This window comes from Thamnophis elegans, chromosome 1, assembly GCF_009769535.1.
Source record: "Thamnophis elegans isolate rThaEle1 chromosome 1, rThaEle1.pri, whole genome shotgun sequence".
NCBI classification, from domain to species: domain Eukaryota; kingdom Metazoa; phylum Chordata; class Lepidosauria; order Squamata; family Colubridae; genus Thamnophis; species Thamnophis elegans.
In genome coordinates, this window is record NC_045541.1 from 159,371,115 (window position 1) to 159,396,872 (window position 25,758).

The following is a 25,758-nucleotide window of genomic DNA, read 5'->3' on the forward strand; positions in this document are numbered from 1 at the left end:
CAAAAGACCCTGTGTTATTTTTGGTGAAACACTATATATATATTGCATCAGTCTTAATTCCTGGCAATTACATGGACAAGACTACCTAGAAAGAAGTTTTGGAAATTATTTACCACTGCATTTTCCTTAAGGTGAAAATGACTGCCTGAAGTTCTCCTAGTTAGCTTCCATGCTTGAGGCTGGACTAGAACTCAGGTCTTCTTAATTCTAATCCAATGGCTTAACCGCTGGACCAAACAAATCTTGTAATATATTAACAGGATTTATGTAATAGATATATGTATCAACAGCTGGATGTTTCTCCTTCTAGGATGTCTCAGCTGTGGATGGTCAGAATAACATAACTGAATCTAACCATCCAGAGCTGAGATATCCTATTGTGTAAAGGGACAAAGTCCATCCTGTGTGGGATTTTGGTTTTTACTCACTTGAGATGAGTTAAATCAAACTAGTGGCTTACACATCTTATTTTGGAAACCAATAAGAAATTTCATCATTATTTGGGATTTGCTCTCTTGTTTCCACAGATAATTAATAAAAAAATATATGTAAATAATTTGGGATTTGCTACTGAATTTCAATGGTAGAATCTTTGGAGAGGTTGGGAACTTTCATTGGAAGTAAAATTGATTACTTCTGAAACTTATTTCCCTTTTGTAATTGATCTCCAAATAAGATTGCAAGGGGGTGGCAACATCATTAAAAGAAAGCCATCCCAGTCTCACCTAACCTCAGGTTTCCCCTGGCAGCCTTCTTCCCAAATATTAGCCAGGACTGCCCCGAGCTTTTTCATCTATTAAGAAACAGTTAAGAACAATTCTGAAAGCTCCGAGTTTGGAGATTTTAACAGGATGAGCTTGCTACTATAAATCTTATATTGTTGGATGGCTTAATTGTAGTCAACAGCTCAGCAACCTAGGAAGTGTCACATTCATTAAAAAAAAATCAGTTTCTCAGAATACTAAATGTGTATATTTTTCTTCCAAGCTTTTTTGCTATAGCGTTGGGCATACAAAGATTTTACCACTCTGAATTCCATTGTTTTTTTCTCTGATGGGGAGAAAGGAAATATATCACTGGGACTTCTTTATTTGCCCTTTTATGTTTCTGCATCCATATCTTCAATCACATTCTTTCTTTGATCTTGTGCTGCCTTTGTACCAGCACACAATGAACCACAACAGGCGGGGCTGCCAAGTAAAGAAAAAATTGAAAACTATCTTCAAACATGGTTTGAATCAACAATCTAACACTCTAAAAATTAGAAAATGAAAGTAGGCTTTAGCTTGTTTTCTCAGAATTAACAAACATGTTTCATGAACTTTCTGAAGCTGTTAATTTCTAGACTTGCTCTCAGATTAAAACATTTTTAGCTGAGTTGGTGTATGTGCCCAAATTCTTTTGCTCACAACTTGCTGGCTCATGGAAGTTAGCCTCTTTCTAAACTTCCAAGAGAGGCTTCAGAATGATGTAGCCTTGTTCAATAAAGGCATATCAAAATATGATATAGCCTTGTTCAATAAAGGCATATCAAAATATGATATATAGACAGAGTTTTGCAGCAACACAGAGCATTTGTTGATGTTCTCCAGATGAAATATTCCAGATGAAATATTCTCCTTGCATATCTTTGCTATTAAGTGAAATATTCTTGGATCTCTCCTCCAAGACCAAGCTCACTCTTGCAGAATCCAGAAGCCGCAATTTGCATCTTGGCTGGAGGTAGAAGTCGGGGTTACACTAATTTCTGTTTAGCTTCCTCCCCAGTGCCAGCACCACCAATCCTTCAACTGGAAGAATGTTGTACCCATAACAACAGTGCCACATTGTCGTGGAAGCAGCCACCTCTGTCCACAGTGCAGGTGGAAGGATACATCTTGGAACTGGATGATGGGAATGGTGGCCAGTTCAGGGTAAGCAATTCATAAAGAAACGTGACGTGAATCTGGAAAATAATTTGGCTACCTGATGAACAAAACCCAGTTAAACTATGTTTGAGTTGGAGCTCCAAGTGTCACCCTTGACCTGGAAAAATTAGCTTACCTCTAATGCAAAAATCTAATCCAGCCTTCTGCTCGCAATTGTACTCCAGAGAGACAGCAAGTTATGGAAGGCTAGTTTTGCCCCTTATATTTCCAAATTTAAGAATGCTGTGTTGGGAAACATGACGTCTGCTGCTATTTGGGAGAATTACTACCAGACAGAGTAATCAGAACTTGACAAATTGGAAGAGAAGTAATCTGACCCACTACAAGGCAAATTTGTGTGTTTTGTGTTTAGGAGGTTTACGTTGGGAAGGAGACAATGTGCACTGTGGATGGTCTGCACTTCAACAGCACTTACAGTGCTCGGGTAAAGGCCTTCAACAAGACAGGAGTCAGCCCCTACAGCAAGACATTGGTCCTGCAGACTTCAGAGGGTGAGTTCTGATTGGAAGGCTTTTCAACAAAAGAGAATATACTGTATGTAGCTCAGGGTTGAATGATTGAATCTTTGGTGCTCTCTGAGCTTGGTTGTTTGCTTGCAGACATTTCTTTACCCAATTAGGTATCATCACTGCAAATGTGTGTGTGGGGGGGGGGGGGTGTTTGAAAAAAAATCTCATGGAACATCACTTTTCTCTATCTGCACATGAGGAAACAAGATGGTGCCCATCTCAGCACTGCTTGTTTGAACCATGTTTTTTTTAATTCTATTTGCCAAGTTGGAATCCTATTTCATCCAACCCCAAAAGTAACAGAGAAAAAACTGAAAGTTGATCAAGGGATACTTTTTTGTTCAATCTTAAATTGCAAAAGCACTTGGGGAAGGGAATGCGTGAATTGGATATGCAGAAATTCATAGAGGGTTTGTGCCTGTTATGTGAGCTTGTTTTAATTCTTGGACTTCTTTAACTTCTCCCTTAGCAATCTCATGTGCCTTAGCTTTCACTAACATAATAATAATTCAGTTAATTGCTTGGTATTTGAATCATAAAACCACATCGGAATGTACAAAAGAAAATTCAGAGCAGTGTTTCCTAAACTGGTGTCCTCCATATGTGTCAAATTAGGATAATATTTGTAGAAAAACCTGTTACAAAAAGGTTTATACGTATTTCAAAATGTGATCAAGTGTGTCAAACCTAGAGCTTTTATAAAAAAAGCAATATGAGTTTCTTATTGCCAATTTAAAAGAAAAGAGAAAATGTATTGTGTAAGCTACCCAGAGTTCTCTTCAGTGACTATAACAAATGTAATAAATTAAATATGTTAAATATACTCTATTTTAAGAATGCATCAGCTGAAGTATTTCAGTATTGTGTGAAGCAAATTATAATCTTTGCCTTCTATTGTTTAGCCATACAATCTTTCCTATTTAATTACTAAGGAGACATTCCCAAATGTGAATTGTTAAGACATAAAATAATTTAAGGGTTACTCTTTATTAAAACTGTTCTAAATAATTTTTACAACTTTGAAATGGTATTTTCCCATTATCTTCCAGAATAGGATTAAGCCTTATTCTGTAAACCATGTACAGCCTTTCCACATTATAAGATTCATTTCTCATGCATTGTGGTAGTTGCTTTTCTAAAGATGGAGGACATGATGCATCAATTATATCTCAGTAATATGTTTATCATATGCTCCATTATTGCCCCATTTCCCTAGTTGTTGATAGCACTGATCTGTGGCTTTTGCTCCCCTACGCTGTTCTAGCTTGATTATAAATTGATAGGTGGGGAAATCTATTTTGAAATAAACATAGTTAGTGGTTTAAAAAGAGGTAAGATGAACCTGGTAATATCAGCTATTTCAGGACCTCAGACAGCTCCATGGATTGCAGACATTGCTCCAGTGGTGCTGTTTGTGAACCAATACTATAACTTCTACAATTCTTCAAGTAAAGTGGTGACTAATTCACACGGGGGAGGGTTATGACATGTAGGCATGAACAATAAATGATTCCCAATGTGGCCACTTGTCTTTAGGTCTCGGCTTTTGTAGTTATTCAACCTTCTTACAGAAACGTTTGTGACTTCCTGATAACTTGATTTTCCCCCCTATCTGACCTGGGAGATTGAGAAGGGTATCAGACTAGAAATGTTAACTTGCAGCTATGAATAAACTGAACATGTGGAAATTCCTGATAATGAAAGCTGAGCATAAGAATAGGGAGTATCTATCACAAATCTGAATTTTTTTTTCTATTCAATTGTGCCAAGTTCTTGGACAATTCTCACTGTTTCCTTCCTAGGGCTGAGAGAAAGTGACTAGTCCAAGATCACCCAGCTGGATGGATGCTCATTGTGAGATGAGCTTACCGTCTTCCAGGTTCTAGCCTGATGCCTTAACCATTACACCAAACTGGTTTCTCCTGGAAATTGTAACTCTGGGAAACTTTATGTGGATTCTAAGAAATGTGCTCATTTTGATCAAGGAAAATGGGCTAACTGGACAAGACATTCAAGCATTCAAGCAACATCTACCATCAGAGCTTAGGGAGGTCATTTGGATGTAACTAGAGAAGGCCAATCAAGTAAAGAGCATCTTTTCCTGAATTGTAATGAAATTGTCATGGAGCAAAGACCCGGTAGAGTGAAATTCAAACTAAAATTTCATCTAGTTGAAATTTAGATCTTTAAACATCTAGGTTTGCCCATCAGTCCACATAAATACAATGTTCTCCTCCTGAATAACAAATCCATTGCTGTTGTACTCACAATGTAAACTCATGTTTAAAATGCATGTTGTGGGCACTGACTGGGCATTGCATATTAAGTGATTGGTGCCTGTATTACAGGCCTTCACTCTACCATCCTCAGCCCTTGTGTAAAGGATTCTGAGATACCTATTTCAGATATATCTATGCCGCACAGAAATTATGCACAGAAAATTGATCTGCTTTGTTGGACTGACCTGATCCCACCCTGTACATCTAAAGAATCATTCTTCATACAGCTACAGCTGCTATTATGAGATGTATTGGCTTAATTAGGACATAGCACCAAGCCTTGATTTTTTTGGTATGGTGTGTTATGTGAATCCAACCATTTTAGTTTATTGAATATACTATGCTTAAAGCAAACCATGGCTTCCTGTGAATACAGACATTCAGTAATTGTGCAGAAATCTTCCCTATCTTTAATATGTTAGTTGCAGTAACAAAAGCTTCTTATAGTCCTTTCAGAAGAAAAGTGGAAAATGAATGTTGAACAACTTTTGGAGAAAAGAAATGGAAATTCCCCAACTAGGCTTTAAAAAAACCCATAGAAATAACAGGGACTGTAAAACACACTAGAGATTTGTGTGCAAAGTAGTTGGGAAAACTCTCACTGCTAGTTAACTTTGCTATCTCTTCTGCAACATTTTAATATTGACAGTCCTGGATTTACAACTATCCGATTAGTTTTGAAATTCACCAACACTGGAAAAAGTGACTTATGGCCACAGGGCACTTAGGACCATCACAGCATCCCCATGGTCATGTGATCAAATTTTGGGCGCTTGGCAATTGGCATTTATTGATGATGGTAGTAGCGCCCCTGGTCATGTGATCACCATTCCTGACCTTCCCAGGCAGCTTCCGACAAATCAACAGAGAAAGCTGGATCTGCTTAATGCCTACATGATTTACTTAACAACTGCAGGGACACGCTCAAGAAGGGCAAAACAGGCCATAAAATCAGTCATGATTCACTTAACCAATGGAAGTTCTTGTTCCAATTGCAATCATAAGTCGTGGACGACCTGTACATTCAGGTTAATGGGCGGGGGGAGAGTTCTCCTCCTCCTCCTCCTCCTCTCTGTAGTCGCTCTGTAAGTACCCACTGGGGAGTTGATATTTCATTTTTTTTTTGGTCCTAGAATTGTAATCTTATTATTTCGAACAGCAATCCCTTCTCTCCCACTGCATTGAAGCCAATGGTGGTTGTGGTACCTTGTTGGAAGTATGTCTTTGTAATGGCATACAGTTTTTCAACAGAGTTCTGACCTTGAGTTTGCCTTGATCTTACATTTAGACTCCGAACCTGAGGAGCAGGCCCTGACATTCCCAGTGCCTTTGGAAAGGCTGCCGCTGCGTAGATCAAGTCCTTTCTCTTCCACCCTTAACCTGCAAAACAGCTTTCCGGGGAGATCCTACTTTGAGCTAAGATCCTCGTCCCACCAAATGAGTTTGCACTCCTCTTTACAATCTCTGAATTCGGCCGGTGGGTGAACCGAGCACGCTTAGCATTGCCTCTTGAGCTGCGCTTCTGGGCATATATTTTTTTGTTTTTGTTTCAGGGTGTGGTTCTTGTTTTGTTGCTGTTTGCTTTCGCTTCCTTTTTGGATTTTTTTTTGGAGGGGGTCCCCTCTTCCTGCCCCCATCCTGCCCATGACATCCATATGAAATGGGACCAAGTGTTCTATGTTGTCGGTGGCCTGCTGTTTTTTTCCACCTGTGGAGAAGACTGATGGTGTAGATGTGTGACATGTTTGTCTCTCTGTGACAAGGTTGTGTGGTACATTGAAATGCACTAGTGAGCAAGCAAGAAAACCTCGCAGAACTAGTGAAGTATCTGCTTCTGTCAGGCTGGCTGCAATAGGCATAGATCCTAATTCACCATTTGCCTTCCGTAGAATAAAGAAGCTCCATTTTGCCACCCCCTTTAGCATATCCATACACACACACATAGATATGCAAATTGGCCAGGTGCAAATTACATTTAGAATATATACATATTGATTTCAAAATGTAAATTAGGTGACTGTATTAGGCAACTTTGAAGGTTACCAGAAATGTTCCATGTTTTAGTTTGCCACCCCAGAGTTAGCTTAATAAATATTTTAAGCTAATTAGGAATTTTGGTATTTTTCCTATTACAGATACAGATAAGAGCCGAGGTGGCGCAGTGGTTAGGGTGCAATACTGCAGTCACTTCAGCTGACTGCTAGTTCTGCAGCTTGGCAGTTCAAATCTCCCCGGCTCAGGGTTGACTGAGCCTTCCATCCTTCCGAGGTGGATAAAATGAGGACCCGGATTGTGGGGGCAATATGCTGACTCTGTAAACCGCTTAGAGAGGGCTGAAAGCCCTATGAAGCGGTATATAAGTCTAACTGCTATTGCTATTGCTATAACCTTCCATTTTCTTAGTGTGTGGCTTAGATATACTAATGGATTTTAAGATAGCATTCGAGATAAGATGTTACCAGATTTATCATTATTGATACAATGATTATTCATTATTAAGACATTTATTGCAAGGCACATGGACATAGAGACCGATTTGTTCCATTCTCCTTCTTTCTGTAGATACTGATAGACCCTATCTCAGGGGTGAAATCAACTTACCTTTCTACCGGTTTGGGCGATGTGAGTGCACACGCCACCTCTGTGCATGCGCAAGATGTTCAATTTCTGACAATCAGCTGTGATGCGCAATTTAAATTAGGTAGAAAGCAGGAAATTTGATGATTCTAGCTAATATAAATCATGTGTCACAGCTGATCATTGGAAATACCAATTCGGGCGAACCAATAGCATTTTTTTTACTACCGGTTCGGGCGAACCAGTAGCATTTTTACTACTAGTTCAAGCAAACTGGTCCAAACTGGTAGCATTTCATCCCTGCCCTATCTACAAAACGTGTTTGAGAAGGCTGCCTTAGGGAAAACTTTAGAAGAAGGGTAAGACTTGTTAATTTAGCCTTGCTGCTTCAACCACCATAAGAATCTGGAATAGAAGAAAGATGTGATTTCTATGTCTCCACAGTTTCCCCACAAACACACACACACCCTTTAAAGAGGTCAGTGAGAACCATTTGTTGTTACAGCTGATGTGCAGTGTAGTGGTGGGATTAGATTATTTATCTGCACAGGCCTGATTCTCAATTATTTTTAGGAGTGGAAGGTTTCATTGGAGAATAGTTTTTTGTAGAACTGCATCTGCTGAGTGTCCAGATAACCTATCTTGATACATTTCCCAAACTACATGTACATTTTTTTTAAAGAACTATTTTGCTAAATGCTTGGAGAATGCTTTTTCTCTCTTCTATAAATTGTTGGGGTTGCTAATACAGTACTTTTGGAGGGATGTGTTTATTACTCATACAATTATTAAGTGTTCAGTTATTCTGAAATTCATTCAAACCTACTTTAAATCTATAAAAGGATCTTAGAGCCGAACACAATGTAAGCTTGGAAGGAAAAAAATCACATTATGTTCTTAACAGGGAAAAACTTGCTTTCTCTATTGCAATGGTTCCCCATAAGTACTTCCCTGAAGGATATTACTAGCACTTTTTAAAAGATGCATGTTAAATATAAACATGAATTAAATTGAAAGCACACCATATTTTTCAGACTATAAGATGCACCGGAGTATAAGACGCACCAAGATTTTGAAGAGGTAATTTTTTTAAAGAAAGTTTTTGCCCTCCACAGGCCCCCGGGAGCAATCTGCAGACCTCCCAAACCCTATGCATGCCTTGTTTTTTGCAAAAAACAAGCCAGTTTTTGCAAAAAACAAGCCAATTTTTGCTCGTTTTTGCCCTCCCCAGGCCTCAGGAGCACGTTGAAGGCCTCCCAAACTATCTGCGCGTCTATTTTTGCAAAAAACGGGATGTGTGGAGTGGGGTTTGGAAAGGCCAAAATGGCTCTATTCAGTGTATAAGACATACCCAGATTTTCACCCTCTTTTTGGGGGGGAAAGGTGTGTCTTATACTCCCAAAATACAGTGATTTGCTCATCCATATCCCCATTTTACATATGATCATTTTACAATGATTTACATTGATCAAGACACCCACCATGTTCAGGAATAAGCCAGACTCTGATTTAGTGCCATGTCACAAGGCAATGATGGATTATTATTACAGAAACATTTATTTACTTTATTTTTATTTATTTATCACATTTCTACATCACCCATCTCACCTAAGTGACTCACAGGTGTAGTAATAAACATGTAATAATAACTATGCTAAGCAATAGTATAGTACTAGTAAATTATGGTTTACATTTAATGTATGTATGAAATTAGTCCATTGTGATTTTTTCCAATTACTTACGATTTTGCAATTCATGGCAAAAACAACCACAAAATGCTGGAGCAGAAGTTTCTCCAAGAAATGCTCCACTGGCCTTGGAGAACATTCAGGAAAACAAGTCGTAAATGCTCTGATTAAGGTATGATAAATATAGGTGATTGTCCGGGATGGAGAGCTTGGTTGTTGTTACTTGCGAAGTCGTGTCCGACCCATTGCGACCCCATGGACAACATTTCACCAGGCTTTCCTGTCCTCTACCATCCTCTGGAGTCCATTTAAGCTCATGCTTACTGCTTTGGTGACTCCATCCAGCCACCTCATTCCCTGCCATTCCCTTCTTCTTTTGCCCTCAATCTTTCCCAGAATTAGGCTCTTCTCCAGTGAGTCCTTCCTTCTCATTAGGTGGCCAAAGTATTTGAGTTTCATCTGCAGGATCTGGACATTTAAAGAATAGTCAGGTTTGATCTCCTCTAGGACTGACCGGTTTGATCACCTTGCAGCCCAAGGGACTCACAGGAGTCTTCTCCAGCATCATAGTTCAAAGGCCTCAATTCTTTGGCGCTCAGCCTTTCTTATGGTCCAACTTTCACAGCCATATATTGCAACTGGGAAAACCTTTTAAATGTTCCATGTGATAAACTGGAGGAACAGAGAGTGAACTTTCAGTCAGGCTATTTTTGAACATGATTTTAGTGTCCTTTAGGAAGACCATTAGATTTCGGTTGTGAAATAAATTAATTGGCTGGTCAGAAAGTATGAAGAACATTTGAGACAACTTCTTCCACTTCATCCAATTACTCTCTGCCATATTGTTCTTGTCAAGTTCACCCCAGTTCTGGGCCCCTTTGTATAGAATATAGAATAACAGAATTGGAAGTGACCTTGGAGGTCTTCAAGTCCAACCCTCTGCTTAGGCAGGAAACCCTATACCATTTCAGACAAATGGTTCTCCAATCTCTTCTTAAAAACTTCTAATGTTGGAGCATCCACAACTTCTGGAGACAAGTTGTTTCACTGAGCTAGTTGATCGGAAAGGTCGGGAGTTCAGCGGTTGGAATCCCTAGTACAGCTCTCCTGCATGAGCAGGGGGTTGGACGAGATGACCTCCAAGGTCCCTTCCAACTCTGTTACTGTTTATTGATTAATTGTTCTAACTGTCAGGAAATTTCTCCTTAGTTCTAAGTTGCTTCTCTCTTTGATTAGTTTCTTCACATTGCTTCTTATTCTACCTTCAGGTGGTTTTGAGAATAGCTTGACTCCCTCTTCTTTGTGGCAATCCCTGAGATATCGGAACATTGCTATCATGTCATTCCTAGTCCTCCTTTACATTAAACTACATACCAGATATCAATTGCAAGATATTGATAAAGCTGAGCTTGTTGTCATATACTTATCCCAAATTGGTAAATACTTCAAGAGATATAAAGGCTGACAGTGAATGGTCATTGTTGGCTGAACTGGGAAAGAGTAAGCAATTTGTCATAGAACTAGGCAAAGGACTGTAATAAAAAGAGATAAAAGTATAGTGATGCAAAAACTTCTCAGCAGAGCTAGAAGAAAACCTACAATGCACTCATTGGGCCCAAACCAGCAGAAGCCTCCAGACATACTATGCCATACAGTACTAACAACCTGTTTAAAAAAATGCAGATCTAGCACTCTTTCAAAATAACCTGTGTTTAAATACAGACTTATTGCTCTTTGAAAAGAGCACAAACCCATGTATTCTGAAGTTTTGGTTGGACATTTGTTAGAACAGGGGTGTCAAACTCAATTTCACTGAGAGCTGCATAAGGGTTGTGTTTGACTTCAGGGGGCCAGGGTGAGTGTAGCCAGCTTGATGTCACTTGTATCAGTGGACACTGTGACGGCTTGAGGGCTCTGCCGGTGAAAACAGGCTCCCGAGCTCCTCTTTTGGCTGTGACTATTGCAGCCCTCTGCCAGTGAAAACAGAGCTCGGGAGGGCCACATACGGCCCTCGTGGGCTCCACTTTTTGCTGCAATGGCGCCCTGCAACCTTCTGCCAATGAAAATGGATGCATCACTCCTGAGCTCCGTTTTCACTGGCCGAGGCACCGCGGGCCAGTACTTCACTGTTTCCAGGTGGAGCTGGCCCCCGGGCCTTGAGTTTGACACCCCTGTTTTAGAAAGACACCTCTGTGGAAGCCAGATGTCCAGGACCCTCTCCAGTCCAAATCAAAGTTGGCCATGAAAGGCAATGCCCAGCATCTAGAGAAACCTAAAATGGCCAATGAGAACTGGGCACATCTCACTCTATGTCTGGGTTATCAACAATTTTCTTGAGGAATTGCTGCATGTATCATGTCCACAGCAAAAAAAAAATGTGTCTGGAAAAGAGGGAAAACATGATTTTAAACTGGAAATGAGATGAAGGCAGCCTAATCAGAATATGTTCTTTAAAAATATAATAGAAATCATTCTGTAATGCCAAATCCTGTCGTTTTTCAATCTTTAGCAAGTGGATGCCCCAGAGAAGGAAAGCAATTCTGGATATTGGCTCTCTGCTTTTGTCTGAAGTCATAACCTCCTGCTTCTTTCCGAGATATGCAGAGTTATTGGATTTTCCTAGAGGTCTTTAACCTTTTAAGCCAGCAGGTACATTTGGAGTGTCCAGAATATATGGTAGGGACTACAGATGCTCTGGGGAGGTGGGGGAGGGTGCTTTCAACATTAAATGACTGCCACAGTGAGTGGGATCAGTCATAAAACAAGAAAGGCAGGTAGGACTGGAAATCTGATGGGCCCTAAGCGAGGAGTGTGAGGACAAATTAGATCCAGAGTCAGACTATCGAGGTTCCCAAGTGTATATGAAGCCATCAGCCCTTAATGTATGCCCTGAGACTTCAGCAAAGTTGAGGACCCTCTGCAGTTATGATTAGCTCTACACAACAGCCAGTGTCTTTGCTTTTCCTTTCCATTTTGGATTACTAGCTTACCCCACTATTGGCTCCATCCAGATATTGTCATAAATGAAGGAACTTAGTTCTGACACCTCTGTGCTTTCAAAGGAGGAGCAATGCAGCTACCCAGGGGCCAACCCCCTGGCCTTTGTTATCTTTGTTATACTGTTTCCCCATTGTGCTTTTATGGGTTCTGCATCCCATTGCCTTGGCTTTCAACATTTTCATACTTGAATGTTTCGATCTCTCGTCTGGTCTACTAAGTGTTAATGATGCTTTCTGTTTTCCTGTATGTGGAATTTATTTATTTTGCAGGAGTCTAATATTAACGTGGGCAGAATGTTTGGAAGGGAATGGTGGTTGGAGGGCCTCATTCCCAAATTGAAAATGTGTGCTTCTCTTTGTGCTATTTATGGAGAAAATGTACTGTATAATATATGAGTTCACAATTTTCCAAGCTGGTAAAGATTCATAATCGTTTAAAAGGCCTTATGGGATCCTTATAAACAGGGCTGTGTTGCATTTTCCATATTCATGTGCAAAATTCTACCGCCACATTTCTGAGCACACATTTATGCAAACTAAATTATGCATACAATTGCTTACTTCTGAGTACATTATTGTTTTCAAGTCTAAATGCTCAGAGGGGAAAAGTACATAAGGATGATAGAGAAAAAGGGTGGAACTCTTTCTAATTCTGCTTTCATTGGAAAAGAAAATTAATGGGGGAAGGGGAGGAAAAGGAGGAAATAAAAGCAGAACTTTCCAATACAGGTATATTAAACTCCACAATGTATTAAGAACATCTACCTCTGCAGCTCATTCCATCAATTCAGCACCTCATTCCATCCTAGGGACATGCCAGATGCTTTGGTCAAGCCTTACAAGCAAAGCTTCAGCCATTTGTCCTTCTCATTCTCCAGCAATTGATACTTTGGGGTACACTGCCATTGAATGTGGAAATTTCATTTTACATGGCTGAGACTTTACACTGATCCACTCCATCTTCATTGAACTAATGAAGCACAATGTGAAGAACAATTGTTTCAATTTGCTGTGATTCTGCTGCCACTTAGCTCCAAAGGCCAAGTGGGAATTCTGGATGTCCTGGTTCATGTGGATCATCTAGAGGCCAATTCCTATGGAAAACAGAGACAGCACTGTTTTTACATCAGGTTTTCAGGCTTTGGAGTAAACCTGGCAGTTTGCTTGTACAACAAGTCCCAGGGTTAAGAATGCCCCATGTTAAGGATGACCCATAGTTAAGAATGGAGCCCATTGTAGCAAAATTAGAGTTAAATACACAGTGATTCAAGTTAAATACACAGTGGTTGAAGTTCATTACACAATATTATTTACACACTATTAAAACATAATACTGTCCTGGCTTATATACATATTTGACATAAGGACAGGCCTTGGGAATAGAACCTGTTCTTAAACTGGGGCTACCTGTATACCTGATAAACGCAAGTTTAACCCACTGTTGCTTGCGTCTGGTTGCAATTTCTTGGTGTCAGTGTGTGAAATGTAGTATCTCTTTATAGGTTTTGAGGCTCAGTCAGGACCTTTCTCCCAATTAGGCAAGTATATCTGTTCCACTTCAGTGCTGTGCCCTTTATTCTGGTCTCTTGTTTCTCCAACTTTCTTGTTTGTGCAAATATCTACATTCAGTCTAAGACAATGTCTGTTCTGCTATGGTGTGTGGCCATTCTGAGACAAGGGTGATACTGCAGAATATTCCAGGGAGGGGATTTCAAAGTGAGAGAGACTTGGAAGATCACACGGGTTAGTTCGTTGAAGAGAGAACAGGCAACAGGCTCCAATGGATACACAACTTAATCAATACTCTCCCTCATTCATTTCAGTGGTCAAAACATCATGCATGCTTTCTACATACATTTTACATTTATTCCCAAACACTCTCCTATAATATATATACTAAGAGGTTCCTGAATTATCTTTTGGTGTAAGGGCCTCCCAGATTCAAGGCTTTTCTACTCATTAGGTCATCTAACTGGGATTTTCAAAATAGTAGCCAAGAGTGGAAAGCACCAATCCAAGCACACAGGTAGAGGGAAAGGTATGATACAAGGGCTGTGGAAATTCTACAGTGAAAATCCTACACCACTAGGAAGCAAAACGGGCTTCCAAAGCAAGCATAGGCAAAGGTATTCTAAGTCTATGAGATGCATCTTGTGAAATGCATCTATTTCGTATTTAGTTTGCAGACTGGAAGTTCATATAGGGCTGGGGAAAAGTTGTGATCAGCTGTAACAAGTCAAGAAAAAAAATCAAATCTCAAGCCTCAAGAAATCAGTGGCTTGTGAACATTCAATAACTCAAGGTTCCTTTTCAACACCTGGCTCCATTTTTAGCCAATGAACATGGCTACAAATGGTGGGCTTTCACCCACTATTGACTCAGAACAGAGGTGGTATTCAGCAGGTTCTGACCAGTTCTGGAGAACCGGTAGCAGAAGGAGTAGTTCGGAGAACCGGTAAATACCACCTCTGACTGGCCCCGCCCCCATCTATTCTCTGCCTCTCGAGTCCCAGCTGATTGGGAGGAAATGGGGAATTTGCAGTAACCTTCCCCTGCCATACCCACCAAGCCACGTTCACAGAACCAGTAGTAAAAAAAATTTGAATCCCACCACTGATTCAGAAGCAGTCCAGAAGGAGTGACTGAGTTATTAAACCAAATTCAATGAACGTGGATTCCGCTATTGCAATACAGAAATTGAGGCCTGGATATTCTTTTGTATGAAATCATATGGAAACTGAGAAACATTCAATTTTCACTTGGTTATGAAAGAGTTTTTGGAAAGACAGGTGATCCAAAAAAAATATATTTCCATCCTGGTTTAAGTTGATTTGCTCATACCTTTCCCTTCCCATCTGTACAGCTATGTGGTCTTCATTGTTCCTTTTGTATAATTACATTGGGTTTTTGTTATCATCCAACTGATGGAATAGCTCTGGAAGCAGAGCTAAGTAAGAGAGAAATGATGCAGTTAACCTTCATGTGTGAATATTACAAAGATCATAATTTGAAGTTTTGCTTTGTGTATAATTGCCAATTTTACTTGTTGATTTTCCTTCATGCATTCCACTTGGAATGACAACAGTTGATATTAAAAAAATGGTAGCAGGTATGAGCTCTCTTGCATGAGGAACATGTGTGTGTACATGTGTCCATAGGCAAACTGCACTGATTGGCATTGACTGGATATGTGTGTTTATTTTACATCTTTGTGGCATGACACCAAGAATTATGTTCCTCTTGTGTTGTGGTGTCTTTTCAACTAAGCAGGTGGAATGTGCTAGGTAGCTACATAAGGAAGGAAGGAAATTAAAGAAGGAAGGTGTGTTAAAACCTCTCTTAAGAGCTACCATTTCTCCTTTGTATTTCACACTGCAGACTGCCTTTCTCTGCCCTCTCATTTTGCAACATATAACTCCATTCCAGCTCTGAAACTAAACAAGAGCCGCAGTGGCACAAGTGGTTGGAATGCAGTACTGCAGGCTACTTCTGCTGACTGCCGATTGCTAGCAGTTTGGCAGTTTGAATCCCACAAGGCTCAAGGTTGACTCAGCCTTCCATCCTTCCGAAGAGAGAGGGCTGTAAAAGAACTGTGAAGCGGTATACAAGTCTAAATGCTATTGCTATTTAATGTAGCCGCAGCATTACAATTGTTTGCAGTACCAAGTTCTGGTCTACTGGCTGACATCCATGAAGTAAATACAGTAGCTGCAAATAAGGAGGTTTGATGGGATGTTTCTACATTGTTTGAGGTGATATAGAAATTGCCTTAGGACATGGCTTTTTCATTTCTGACATTTGCTTGGTTCATCACCATCTGAAGTCTTGCCAGGTATCTAAAATATTTATTGTCTTTCCTGGCACCACTTTAAAAAAGGCATTTAAAATACCAGAATAGAATAACAGTCAATACTTTTGCAAAGTCTCGACCCTGAGTGAAATGGTATTGTTTCTGTGCTTTTGTTCATTTTCTCACAAAGTGCATGAAAGGCTGATTTATGAATTTACAAAGCTGACTTAACATGGATATCTGTAACACCGTCTACCCATATGTTTGTGACCCCTTCTAAAACCATTAGCTGAATATTAGGCGGATGTGTCCCAATTTAACAGTGGGACCCATGTTAGAGAAGAAGTATTTGGGGTGTATTTTAATCCAGATTCCTGCACTGAGCAAGCAGTTGAACTCAGTGGCCTGAATGCCCCCTTCCAACTCTAAAATCCACAGGTAGAATAATCCAGGTTGATTATTTCACATGTTAGCTCCAGGCATGCTAGCTTTCTGATGCTATGTGATATCGTTTACATGGTGGATGTCGTACAATATGTGGCCACATTCTTGGTCTTTCATTTCATTTCAGCACTCCCATTCACTAAGCCCTTTAGGCTTTTTAGCAGAGCTTTCTCTGAACAGACCACAGTTTCTCAACCTCGATCATTTTAAGATGTGCGGACTTCAACTCCCAGAATTCCCCAGCCAGCGTAGCAAAGGAGCTGGCTGGGGAATTCTGGGAGTTGAAGTCTGCACATCTTAAAAGTTTTGATGGTTGAAGAACACCAGAATAGACATTTTCTAACCCTCTTGCTTTTTAAGCCAACCCAGTTTGCCTCTCTTGTCCCACATTTTGGATTTGCTGCAGAAACACTCAACAAAAACCTTTTGAGGGTCTTTACTGAATGCAGACCCAAATTCTTCCCCTGCATGGCAGCATGCAAGGCTTTCTGCAGCAACTGTGTGTCTCTGTCTATCACCATGGTCACACTGATAACTCTTCCACTCTTGTGTGCATTTGCAGTGGCTTGGTTTTCGTTTGACCCCAGCACTGCTCACTCCGACATCATCTTCTCGAATGACAACCTGACGGTTACCTGCAACAGCTATGACGACCGGGTTGTATTGGGCAAAACTGGCTTCTCCAAAGGGCTCCACTACTGGGAGTTATCCATCGATCGCTATGACAACCATCCTGATCCAGCTTTTGGGGTTGCCCGAATGGATGTTCTCAAGGATGTCATGCTAGGAAAAGATGACAAGGCTTGGGCCATGTACGTGGATAATAACCGAAGCTGGTTCATGCATAACAACTCACATACCAACAGGTACCTGTCTCCAAATTGGTTCTGTTGTTTTTGCTTCGTGAACTTGGAATCTTTTTAATTAAAATATCTGGGGACGAGGGACTAAATTGTCTTCATAAAAAGCATGCAGTATTGTATTATTGAAAAGGAAAGTCCATCCTATGCTAGACAAAATTGTTCTAACTGGACTGAAAGTCAACAGCTTTAGTAAATCAGAAGGAACTCTGTTCTCCAATCCGCTTGTTCCCTCCTGAATTGGGACAGTCAAATTGGCATTTATAACATCGGCATTTCCTTCTGGCATCGGAGCATGCCAGAAGTTTCCCTTCCTGAGGTAGAAGACAGAAAGGGAAATAATTTCCAGTTCAAGGCTTTTTAAAAGGTAGTCAGTCTGGTAGAACTAGAATCCATCCCATGTGAAAGTACCTTAATCTGCCTTCCACCTTGGCAGTGAAAATATGCTCAGCCTGTTTTTATTTTCTTGAGCCCAAACTCCACTTGCAATAAAAATGCAACAAAGCAGAACCATCAGGTAATCTTTAAATAAAAATTTAGGCACTTAGCGGAACAGACATTTGCTGGAATAAAATTGTCTTTTCTCCTCTGATGAAAGATAGCTAGACTGGGGACAATCTAAACCAGTGTTTCTCAACCTTGTCAACTTGAAGATGTCTGGACTTCAACTCCCAGAATTCCCCACCCAGCATTCGCTGGCTGGGGAATTCTGGGAGTTGAAGTCCAGACATCTTCAAGTTGACAAGGTTGAGAAACACTGATCTAAACTCTATGACATAAATATTCTTCAACAACTAAGAATGTTTTATCTCCCCCCACCCCCATCCTCGTCCATATTTCTGCCTTGGTGATTGTGCCAGGTGATTTTGTAAGTGGGTATATAGATCTTAAATATAATTTCCAGCCAGAATGATCTTCAGCTGATTTAGAGCTTTAAATATAATCAGTAAAATTCTGAATTCAGCCCAAAGCAATATATAATAAATCTCAACTAACATTTTATATTCTGGACCAAGAATCTGGATCAAAAAGGAACCTAAAGACTCTTCAAAAACAAGCTAAAGTGGAGGCCATTGTAGAGATGCAATTTTGAAGTAATTAAGGCATATATTACCACAATGAATGCTAACTTGCTCAAGTAGCCACTGTTTAGAAGTCAGTGCTGAATCCTATCCCCGATTCTTCAGCCTACCTACAGTGCAATCACTAGACCAGAAACATTGGGTTGTCTATTCAGCATCTACCCTATTTTTCGGAGTATAAGACGCACTGGAGTATAAGACGCACCAAGATTTTGAAGAGGCAAATTTTAAAAAAATAGTTTTTACACTCTGCAGACCTCTCAAAAACGGCCCCTTTTTCGTGAAAACAGGCCCTTTTTTGTCAAAAAAAGGGCATGCATAACCTTGAGGAGTGCTCCAGAGTGCTCCTGGGGGCTGGGGATGGCAAAAATGAGTGAAAACAGTTTTTTGCTCATTCCCCCCGCCACCGCCAGGAGCACTCTGGAAGCCTTCTATAGGCCATGCACAGCCATTTTTTGCAAAGGGAGTGGGGGTTCGGGAGGCCAAAAATGCTGTATTCAGTGAATAAGATACACCCAGATTTTCAGCCTCTTTTTTGAGGGAAAAGGGTGTGTCTTATACACCAAAAATACGGTAAGTAGTTGGTATGGCTTTTGTTGGAGAATGTATGTGTTCCTCTGTTAGTGGACAGCATACATTCTCCACAAAGAGCCATGCCATCTAAAATATCAACTTGGATATGCTTGCAGGATCATTCCTCAAATGTCAACATGCAGCAGTGATCAAGAACATTGAACTAGGATGTGGAAAGTAGGTTTTAAATCTTAATTGAACCATAAATCTCATTGAAAAACTATAGGCAATAATTATCTCTAAGTTGGCGTTTCCTCTCAGAACTGTTGTGAAAACTAAATGTATGGGTACCCATCTATTCCCCCCTTTAAGTTGGAAGAGGAGAAGTGTAAATTAAATAGGTGCTAAGTGGCATTTCTTTTCAACAGGACTGAAGGAGGTATCACCAAAGGTGCCACTGTAGGCATCTTGCTTGATTTGACCAGGAGGACCTTGACTTTCTCCATCAATGAAGACCAGCAAGGACCAGTGGCCTTTGAGAATATGGAGGGAATATTCTTTCCTGCTGTCAGTCTCAATCGGAATGTGCAAGTAAGGATGGGCTGAGACCTGGCTGGTTGAGAAATGCCAGTTGGAAGTTGTTTCTTGGTATGTGCCGTGGCCATGGAGGTGTACAGCAGCTATAAGGACGGCAGGAATAAAATTCAGGGCTAAGGTGGCAAAAACTGGAGTGAAACAAAAGACTTGGAATAATCTTCCTCGAAGTGACCACTTCAACAGGTGTAAACTTTGATTCCCAGAAATTAGCAAGAGCTACGTTAGCTGAAATTTTCGAGAGTAACTCCATATTACTAGAACACACAGTTTGGTGGGTGGGGGGAAGGCTGGCCTAGACCATAGGTCCAACAGTGTTGTTTATCATTGCCACTTCCTTTTGGCCACACTGGCTGAGAGTGAGGGAAGTAGAGCTCAACAATCAGTCTTCCATCCCAGCCTATGATATGCCAAGACAGCTCCAGATTTAAAGGAGACTGTATTCCCTGGTTCCCTCTTCCATGGGTGTCAAGCAAGAATGAGTAGGGTTGAGTTGATTATGAACAGTGCTACAAAGCTGCATCTAGCCAATACTCTCCCACAATATCTATTTATTACAAGCCACCTAATATCATGTAAAAGTGAGGTGGGAGGCTATGTACATTGATTGAGCATTTAAATAAATAATTATCTGAGAGGCACCATGTCAGGAGTAATTTAGAAAACTAAATGGACATAACATTTGTCTGCCTTGTGGCCAAAGAGTTAAACTGAAAAAGTTAAATATTGGAAACTAGAAATGAGCATGGGTAGCTCAGGGTTGAATCTTGGGTTCTTGGTGCTCCTTGAGCTTGCTGACATTTGTTTGTCAACATTTCATTACCCAACTAGGTGAAATGTTGTCAAGAAAATAACCAAGTTCAGAAAACACCAAGAAATCTAAATATTGGAAATTTGAAGACAAATTTCAATTGTGGGACTTACTGAAGCAAAGCTGAACTCTCTGTCTGTGCAACCTGATACTCAGAATCAATTTCTCTGTATTTTTAGGTTGTGGCAAAAACGTTGTACGTTACAAAACTAACATTAGTAAAGAGGAGGTGGAATCACCTTAAGTTTGCTGTTTGACAGTCATCATTTGTTTTGCAGCAAAGGGTAATTGTATGTGGGAATGTCCTCAAGAGACAGGAAGAAGAGCCATAGGCCTAGACAAGGAGTCTCATAAATGAAATCTGAGTCCAAAGAAGGATGGGTGGCGAAAGAGACTCAGAAAGGATCCTTCCTCATTCTCATGGAAGTAAATGTGAAGTGTGCAGAGATATATGTTCAGGCTTGCAAGGTTCTGTTAATGTAACCTTACAATAACGTTAGAGCTAGTACTCTCGGTTGTGTTTCTTTTCTTGACTACTTCATAAGAATAACATTAATCTTGCAAGGCCAAAAATCCCTCTGTCGTCCCTCACTTTTACTCTTCTGAAAGCCAGAGAGGGTCCCTTCTGAGACACTTTCACCACTTCTCCTCCTCTGGACTAAATTTGATCAAACTATTGTCTTGCCTGCAGCTGTTCTTTCTGTCTCCCAAGGTCATTCCCACATACCATTACACCAAAACACTTCCTTAATGAACAGGAAGCCATTGATTTATCCCACACTGCTCTTGGTAGCCATTAAATCTTGTAGATTATGAAACTTCAATGAATCATTCTGGGGATGGGAAGGAAGAATGAGGAAATGAATCTCCCAATAGATTAAGTTATGATCATTTATTAATATTGTTATAAATTCTTCTCAGAACAGAGCTTTTGCAACTCTCCCACCCAAATTCAACTCAAAACAGTGTTCCATGATAATGTAGGTCAGGAAGCTTGGAGGAGTGAGGTGTAGGAAAGCAAGGAGCTCCATGCCACAAAGGATAAATTTACTCTGGACCCAAATAGTCTCCACTCCTACAAATGCCATCTCTTTCTCCATTTTATTCCCTAGGGCACCATTCGTCTCAAGCCTACTTTTTGCTTTTCTGTAGGATTAAAAAAAACACCTCTTTACAGTTGTAACTATGCATTAAAAATATGATCTTGGTCTAGCCAAAGTTGGGCAGAGTAAGAAAAATATAAGCACTTGTTTAGCTGGCTTCTTCAAAAGCCTAGGGGAGTTAAAGTGTTTCAGTTGTTTACATTTTAGTGTACCATTGAATATCTTCCCATTTAACTATTATTCTTGTACCAAATCATTATCAATTTGTTGTATATTTGGGAGTACAGGTGTGTTTTTATGGATTTGTTCACTGAGAGTTGGTTCTGTGATCATGGAAAAGCAAAATCTAGCTGATTAAAATTTGATTTAAAATGCTCTCCACGTTGCACACCATCCAATCTGTCCTTGGTTTCAGGTAACACTTCACACTGGCCTGCCGGTCCCGGACTTCTACAATGCACGGGGATCCCTGCAGTAGAGACTCCCTCATGCCTTTTTCTCAGGACACATCAAGAGAGCTGCACTGACCTTCTTCAAGAATTGACCTCACAGGAGCAAGAAGGAGAATATCTGGTCATCTGGCAACTCCAAAGCAGCAAAAATCTTTTTTTTAAATAATAAAAAAAAGCAGAGTGGCAGAAACTAAAGAAAAACAAGGACAAAACAGACTTGACACCTCTACAAGCTGCAGCAATTGACCCCCCCCCCCTAGTTTCTCTAACCCCACATGCTGTGCGTGAGTTAGCTTTGCTATTTTTGCTTTTTGGTTGATCACAGAATTCCTGGACAAACCGAGGTGTAACTCTTGTTTCCAGTTTTGGTTTTATTCCTTGCTAAAGGGTTTTTCCTTTTCCTTGAGTGCAAACCAGAAGTCATGACATAGCAGATGTGGTTGACTCCCAGAGAAGAGATGGTTTATAGTCATATTGCTGTGGATTAAGTTCAAAAATGGCACGCCAAACATTTCTACGCCGATGGCTTGCAAGAATTGCTTTCTCTGAGTCCATCTAACTTCATCTCCACCTTCTCCTCTTTCTTTGCAGTCTTTCTCCATGAAGAATATCGTCAAAAAGTATTGGACTTGGGTTGCCATGCAGTTGGTGTTTGTAGGGACAAATGGTAATAATAATAAATACCACAATGGAAGCTCTACCCTTGCCATATTTGCATGCACTGTTGCAATGTAGATATGAAAGGGTGGAGTTTATGTTGTGACACCACAGCACATATCTTGTTTTGGCATCATCCTGGCTACATGTGTCTCCAAATATCACAAAATCCTTTGGAGACCATTACATAAGCAGATGCCATCAAACATAGTGGCCACAGAATCCCAGAATTAAATAAAAAATGATTTTTAAAAATGGCCCAAATCTCACACGATTGCCAAATCCCATGAGACTAATTAGGAGCAGGAATGCCAAATCTTTTACATTTTTATTGGCTCCTTTAAAAATAAGTTCATATTGGTACCTGTGACAGAGGTATCTTGTGTCTTCTTATGGACTACCCTGAGATTAAAGATTGAGAATCTATATACAAAGCCATGCAGAATTAATAATTTTAAAAATCCAGTGTTTTATTTTTCCAGTGAAAGCAAACAGAAAGATGATCATATTATTTCCATCGAAATGGTAGGCAAGCACTTTTGTTGGAACAGAGAGAACTCACAACATCCACACACTTACTAAAAGATACCATTCCTCATTTTTAATTCATAGACCACTTTTTCAATCAGAACAATAGCCACTGCAGATCATCACCAATGCAGAAAACAGGAAACTAACAGGTGTTTTTTTAAACAACAGCAGGAATCTCTAGGTTACATGTGGTTTCTTATAATAGCAACATTAGAGTTACATCACATTTTCCTCTTGGATCTCAAAGTAGCTTACATAGGAATTCTTCCCTTACTTTATTTCCCACAAATAGCTATAGCACTTAGACTTGTATACAGCTTTACAATGCTTTTACAGCCCTCTTTAAGCGGTTTACAAAGCATATTGCCCCCAACAATCTGGGTCCTCATTTTACCTACCTCGAAAGGATGGAGGTCTGAGACAAGCTTGAGCTGGTCAAGATCGAACTCCAGGCTGTGGTCAGAGTTAGCCTGCACTACTGCATTCCACCATTGGATTCTGCCATTGGATTCCTAATTAATGAATTAGTTAATCGTAGAAGACAGGTTGAGCTGGGCAAGTGGAAGATAAATGCAAAGTTGGCTGTAAATTGAAACCATGATTGGTTTACCCAGTCAATCTTCTGAGATGGCAACTCCATCAGATATGTTTGATTCTCTTTTGTTCAAAAAATCTAGTGCAGCTTTTAAAATTTTTCCTTCCAGTCTTGAGAGTGTGTTGAATGCAAGGGAGATCTTAACAATCTAGGATTCTTAGTTTGTATTAGTTTTGTCATGTGAAACAAGTCCAAAGCCAGACTTTCCTAAATCATCATCATCATCATCATCATCATCATCATCACAAAATAATGGAGCCAAATGCAATAAACCCTAGCTATGTTGCAGAATCAACATCCTGCTAGAGAAAACAAGTGTCATTCAGAGATAGCAATTATCTTCTGCCAAACCATCCAAGATAGTTCTACCTCTCCGTGGCAAGCTAACAGGGAAAACAGATGATTCAGATAAGTTCAGCATATGATTGTATATGAAGAGCCCTATTGAGCCATCAAGCTAACCAAGATCAAATGCTGCCAATCTGCTGGGCTCCATTGGTAGTTGGGAAAAATGCTGGTCACGTGCGGAAAGTACCATTTTGGAGAACCCTGACCAAGACTCAGGCTCCTACAGAGGCAGCTGGGATTCCCGGATGCTGAACCGTGCTTTGGATTCCCGGATGGTTTGCAAAGCAACCAACTTGACTTATGGCTTCCTACAGATGTCACTTACCACTTTGGGAAGATACAAGGCAACCATTTTGCTATTGTCATTGTTCTTAAAGGGAATTTCCCTGATCACATAAACACAGAGCACTATTCCTTGACAATATTTCTAAATAAACTACAGGGACGGGGGAAGTATCTCTTGAGGTTTTTTTTTTTCCTGTTTCTGTAAGCAAACTATTATATGGGTATGACTTTCTCTTGATTGTACACTGGCGCTTATCACACGTCTTTTCTCCCACACATAAATGCGAGCAGTTTGTCAGCCATTTTAGGCAACAGCATTTTTCATAGCTATAGTGAAAGTGTTGCATCTATTAAAAAAAAAAAGAGGGCATGCTGTATCAGACCGAGCACATATTTGTGGCTAATGTATGGACAAGCAAAGATGCTTCCTCGGTATGTTCTTCTTTTCAAGTAATGAACTCTGCCATGGTAACATTTCACGATTCCTAGCTGTGAAACCAGGCCAATTCAAGTTGGGTCATCAAAAGATGCTCCATGAGTTTTTTTTAATATTCTCCTTTATCTCGATCATTGCTTTATTTCCGTATCCTGGCATTGTCAACATTTTGCAATTGTAATGCTACCATCCTACATTTCTGCTGCGTTAGAATGAACGGTTTTGCAGTGGCCTATCATTCCAGAAGACCTACATTATGTTCGGCTGTAGTGCAAAAGGAGAGAAGGAGTGGTGCCTAATACAAGCGGAGACTGAGGCACATTTAAATCATTAGCATGAAAAATGAGTTATGGCCTAGGTATTCGTGCAGTTGTATGCATTCCATGGAACTTTGCTACTTTCTTTGGAAGATCCAGAGTCTTGCTTAGCAAAGCCATAAGATAATAGTTTGTTATAAGTTTACATCCAGCAATGAACAAAGTAGCAAAGCAGTAAGTGAATATCAGATAGTAAAAATTGGGAGAGCTTGGAAACATCTAAGATGCTGTTCCAGCAGGAGATAAAGTATAAATGAGCCCTGGAGTTTTTGATGGTGCAGAACCAAGTTCTCCGGAAGTCCCTCAACTTGGAGAGGAGGACCTGAAAAGAGAGGGACTTCTTGAAACTTAGTAGTTTCATGGCAGTTAGAAGTAGTTAAATTGTATGGCTCAAAAAGAGATTGTGCTGCCCATGCAGGCTGTGGGTTTAAGAGTTTGACATCACTTTCATGGAGATTGTGGGTGATGGTCCTTCACAGGTTGGGACTTCCACTGCTTCTAAATCAATGCATGTGGAGCACTTGAGGGGGGTGGTGGTGTTCAGATTGGTGCTATTTTAGAGGAAGTCACCTCTGAAAGTTATGCTTATCACTCTCTGCCAATGGATCTTGCTCCCCCACTTGAAGGTGACTGATTATTTAGGCTAATTATGTACATAATACATTTTCCACATTTGTTCATTATGGTTGCTGTCATTGTATTTTTTTCTCCAACCAGAGATAGCATGCTGGTCTCCATAGTGATTGCTTTCAATTTAGTTCATATTTTCTCTCCCTCCCCCCTCTCTCTCCCTCCCTCCCTCCCTCCTCCTCTCTCTCACACACACACACCAAAGCAAAAAAACCAACAACCCACCATTGTGTTTGTGACAACGGAAATAGGGTTTTTTTTCCTTTACCAATGTATCATATCATTAAATTATTAATGATTTTTCCCATTATTTTAATGAGGAGCGGAGAT

General features: G+C 40.2%; 1 protein-coding gene across 2 annotated transcripts in view; it reads left to right on the top strand.

Moving 5' to 3' along the window:
• Positions 1-25,554, top strand: part of TRIM9 (tripartite motif containing 9) — a 71,645-nt gene extending 46,091 nt beyond the window's left edge. Inside the window, exons 6-10 of one of the 2 annotated variants that reach the window (XM_032210248.1) lie at positions 1,756-1,913; positions 2,281-2,419; positions 16,777-17,080; positions 19,098-19,260; positions 21,593-25,554. In XM_032210248.1, coding sequence (XP_032066139.1) covers positions 1,756-1,913; positions 2,281-2,419; positions 16,777-17,080; positions 19,098-19,260; positions 21,593-21,655 — 827 coding nt within the window. In that variant the 3' untranslated portion in view covers positions 21,656-25,554. The remainder of the gene's footprint in view (positions 1-1,755; positions 1,914-2,280; positions 2,420-16,776; positions 17,081-19,097; positions 19,261-21,592) is intronic. The other variant, XM_032210257.1, reaches the window with a different exon arrangement.
• Positions 25,555-25,758: the final 204 nt, after the last annotated feature.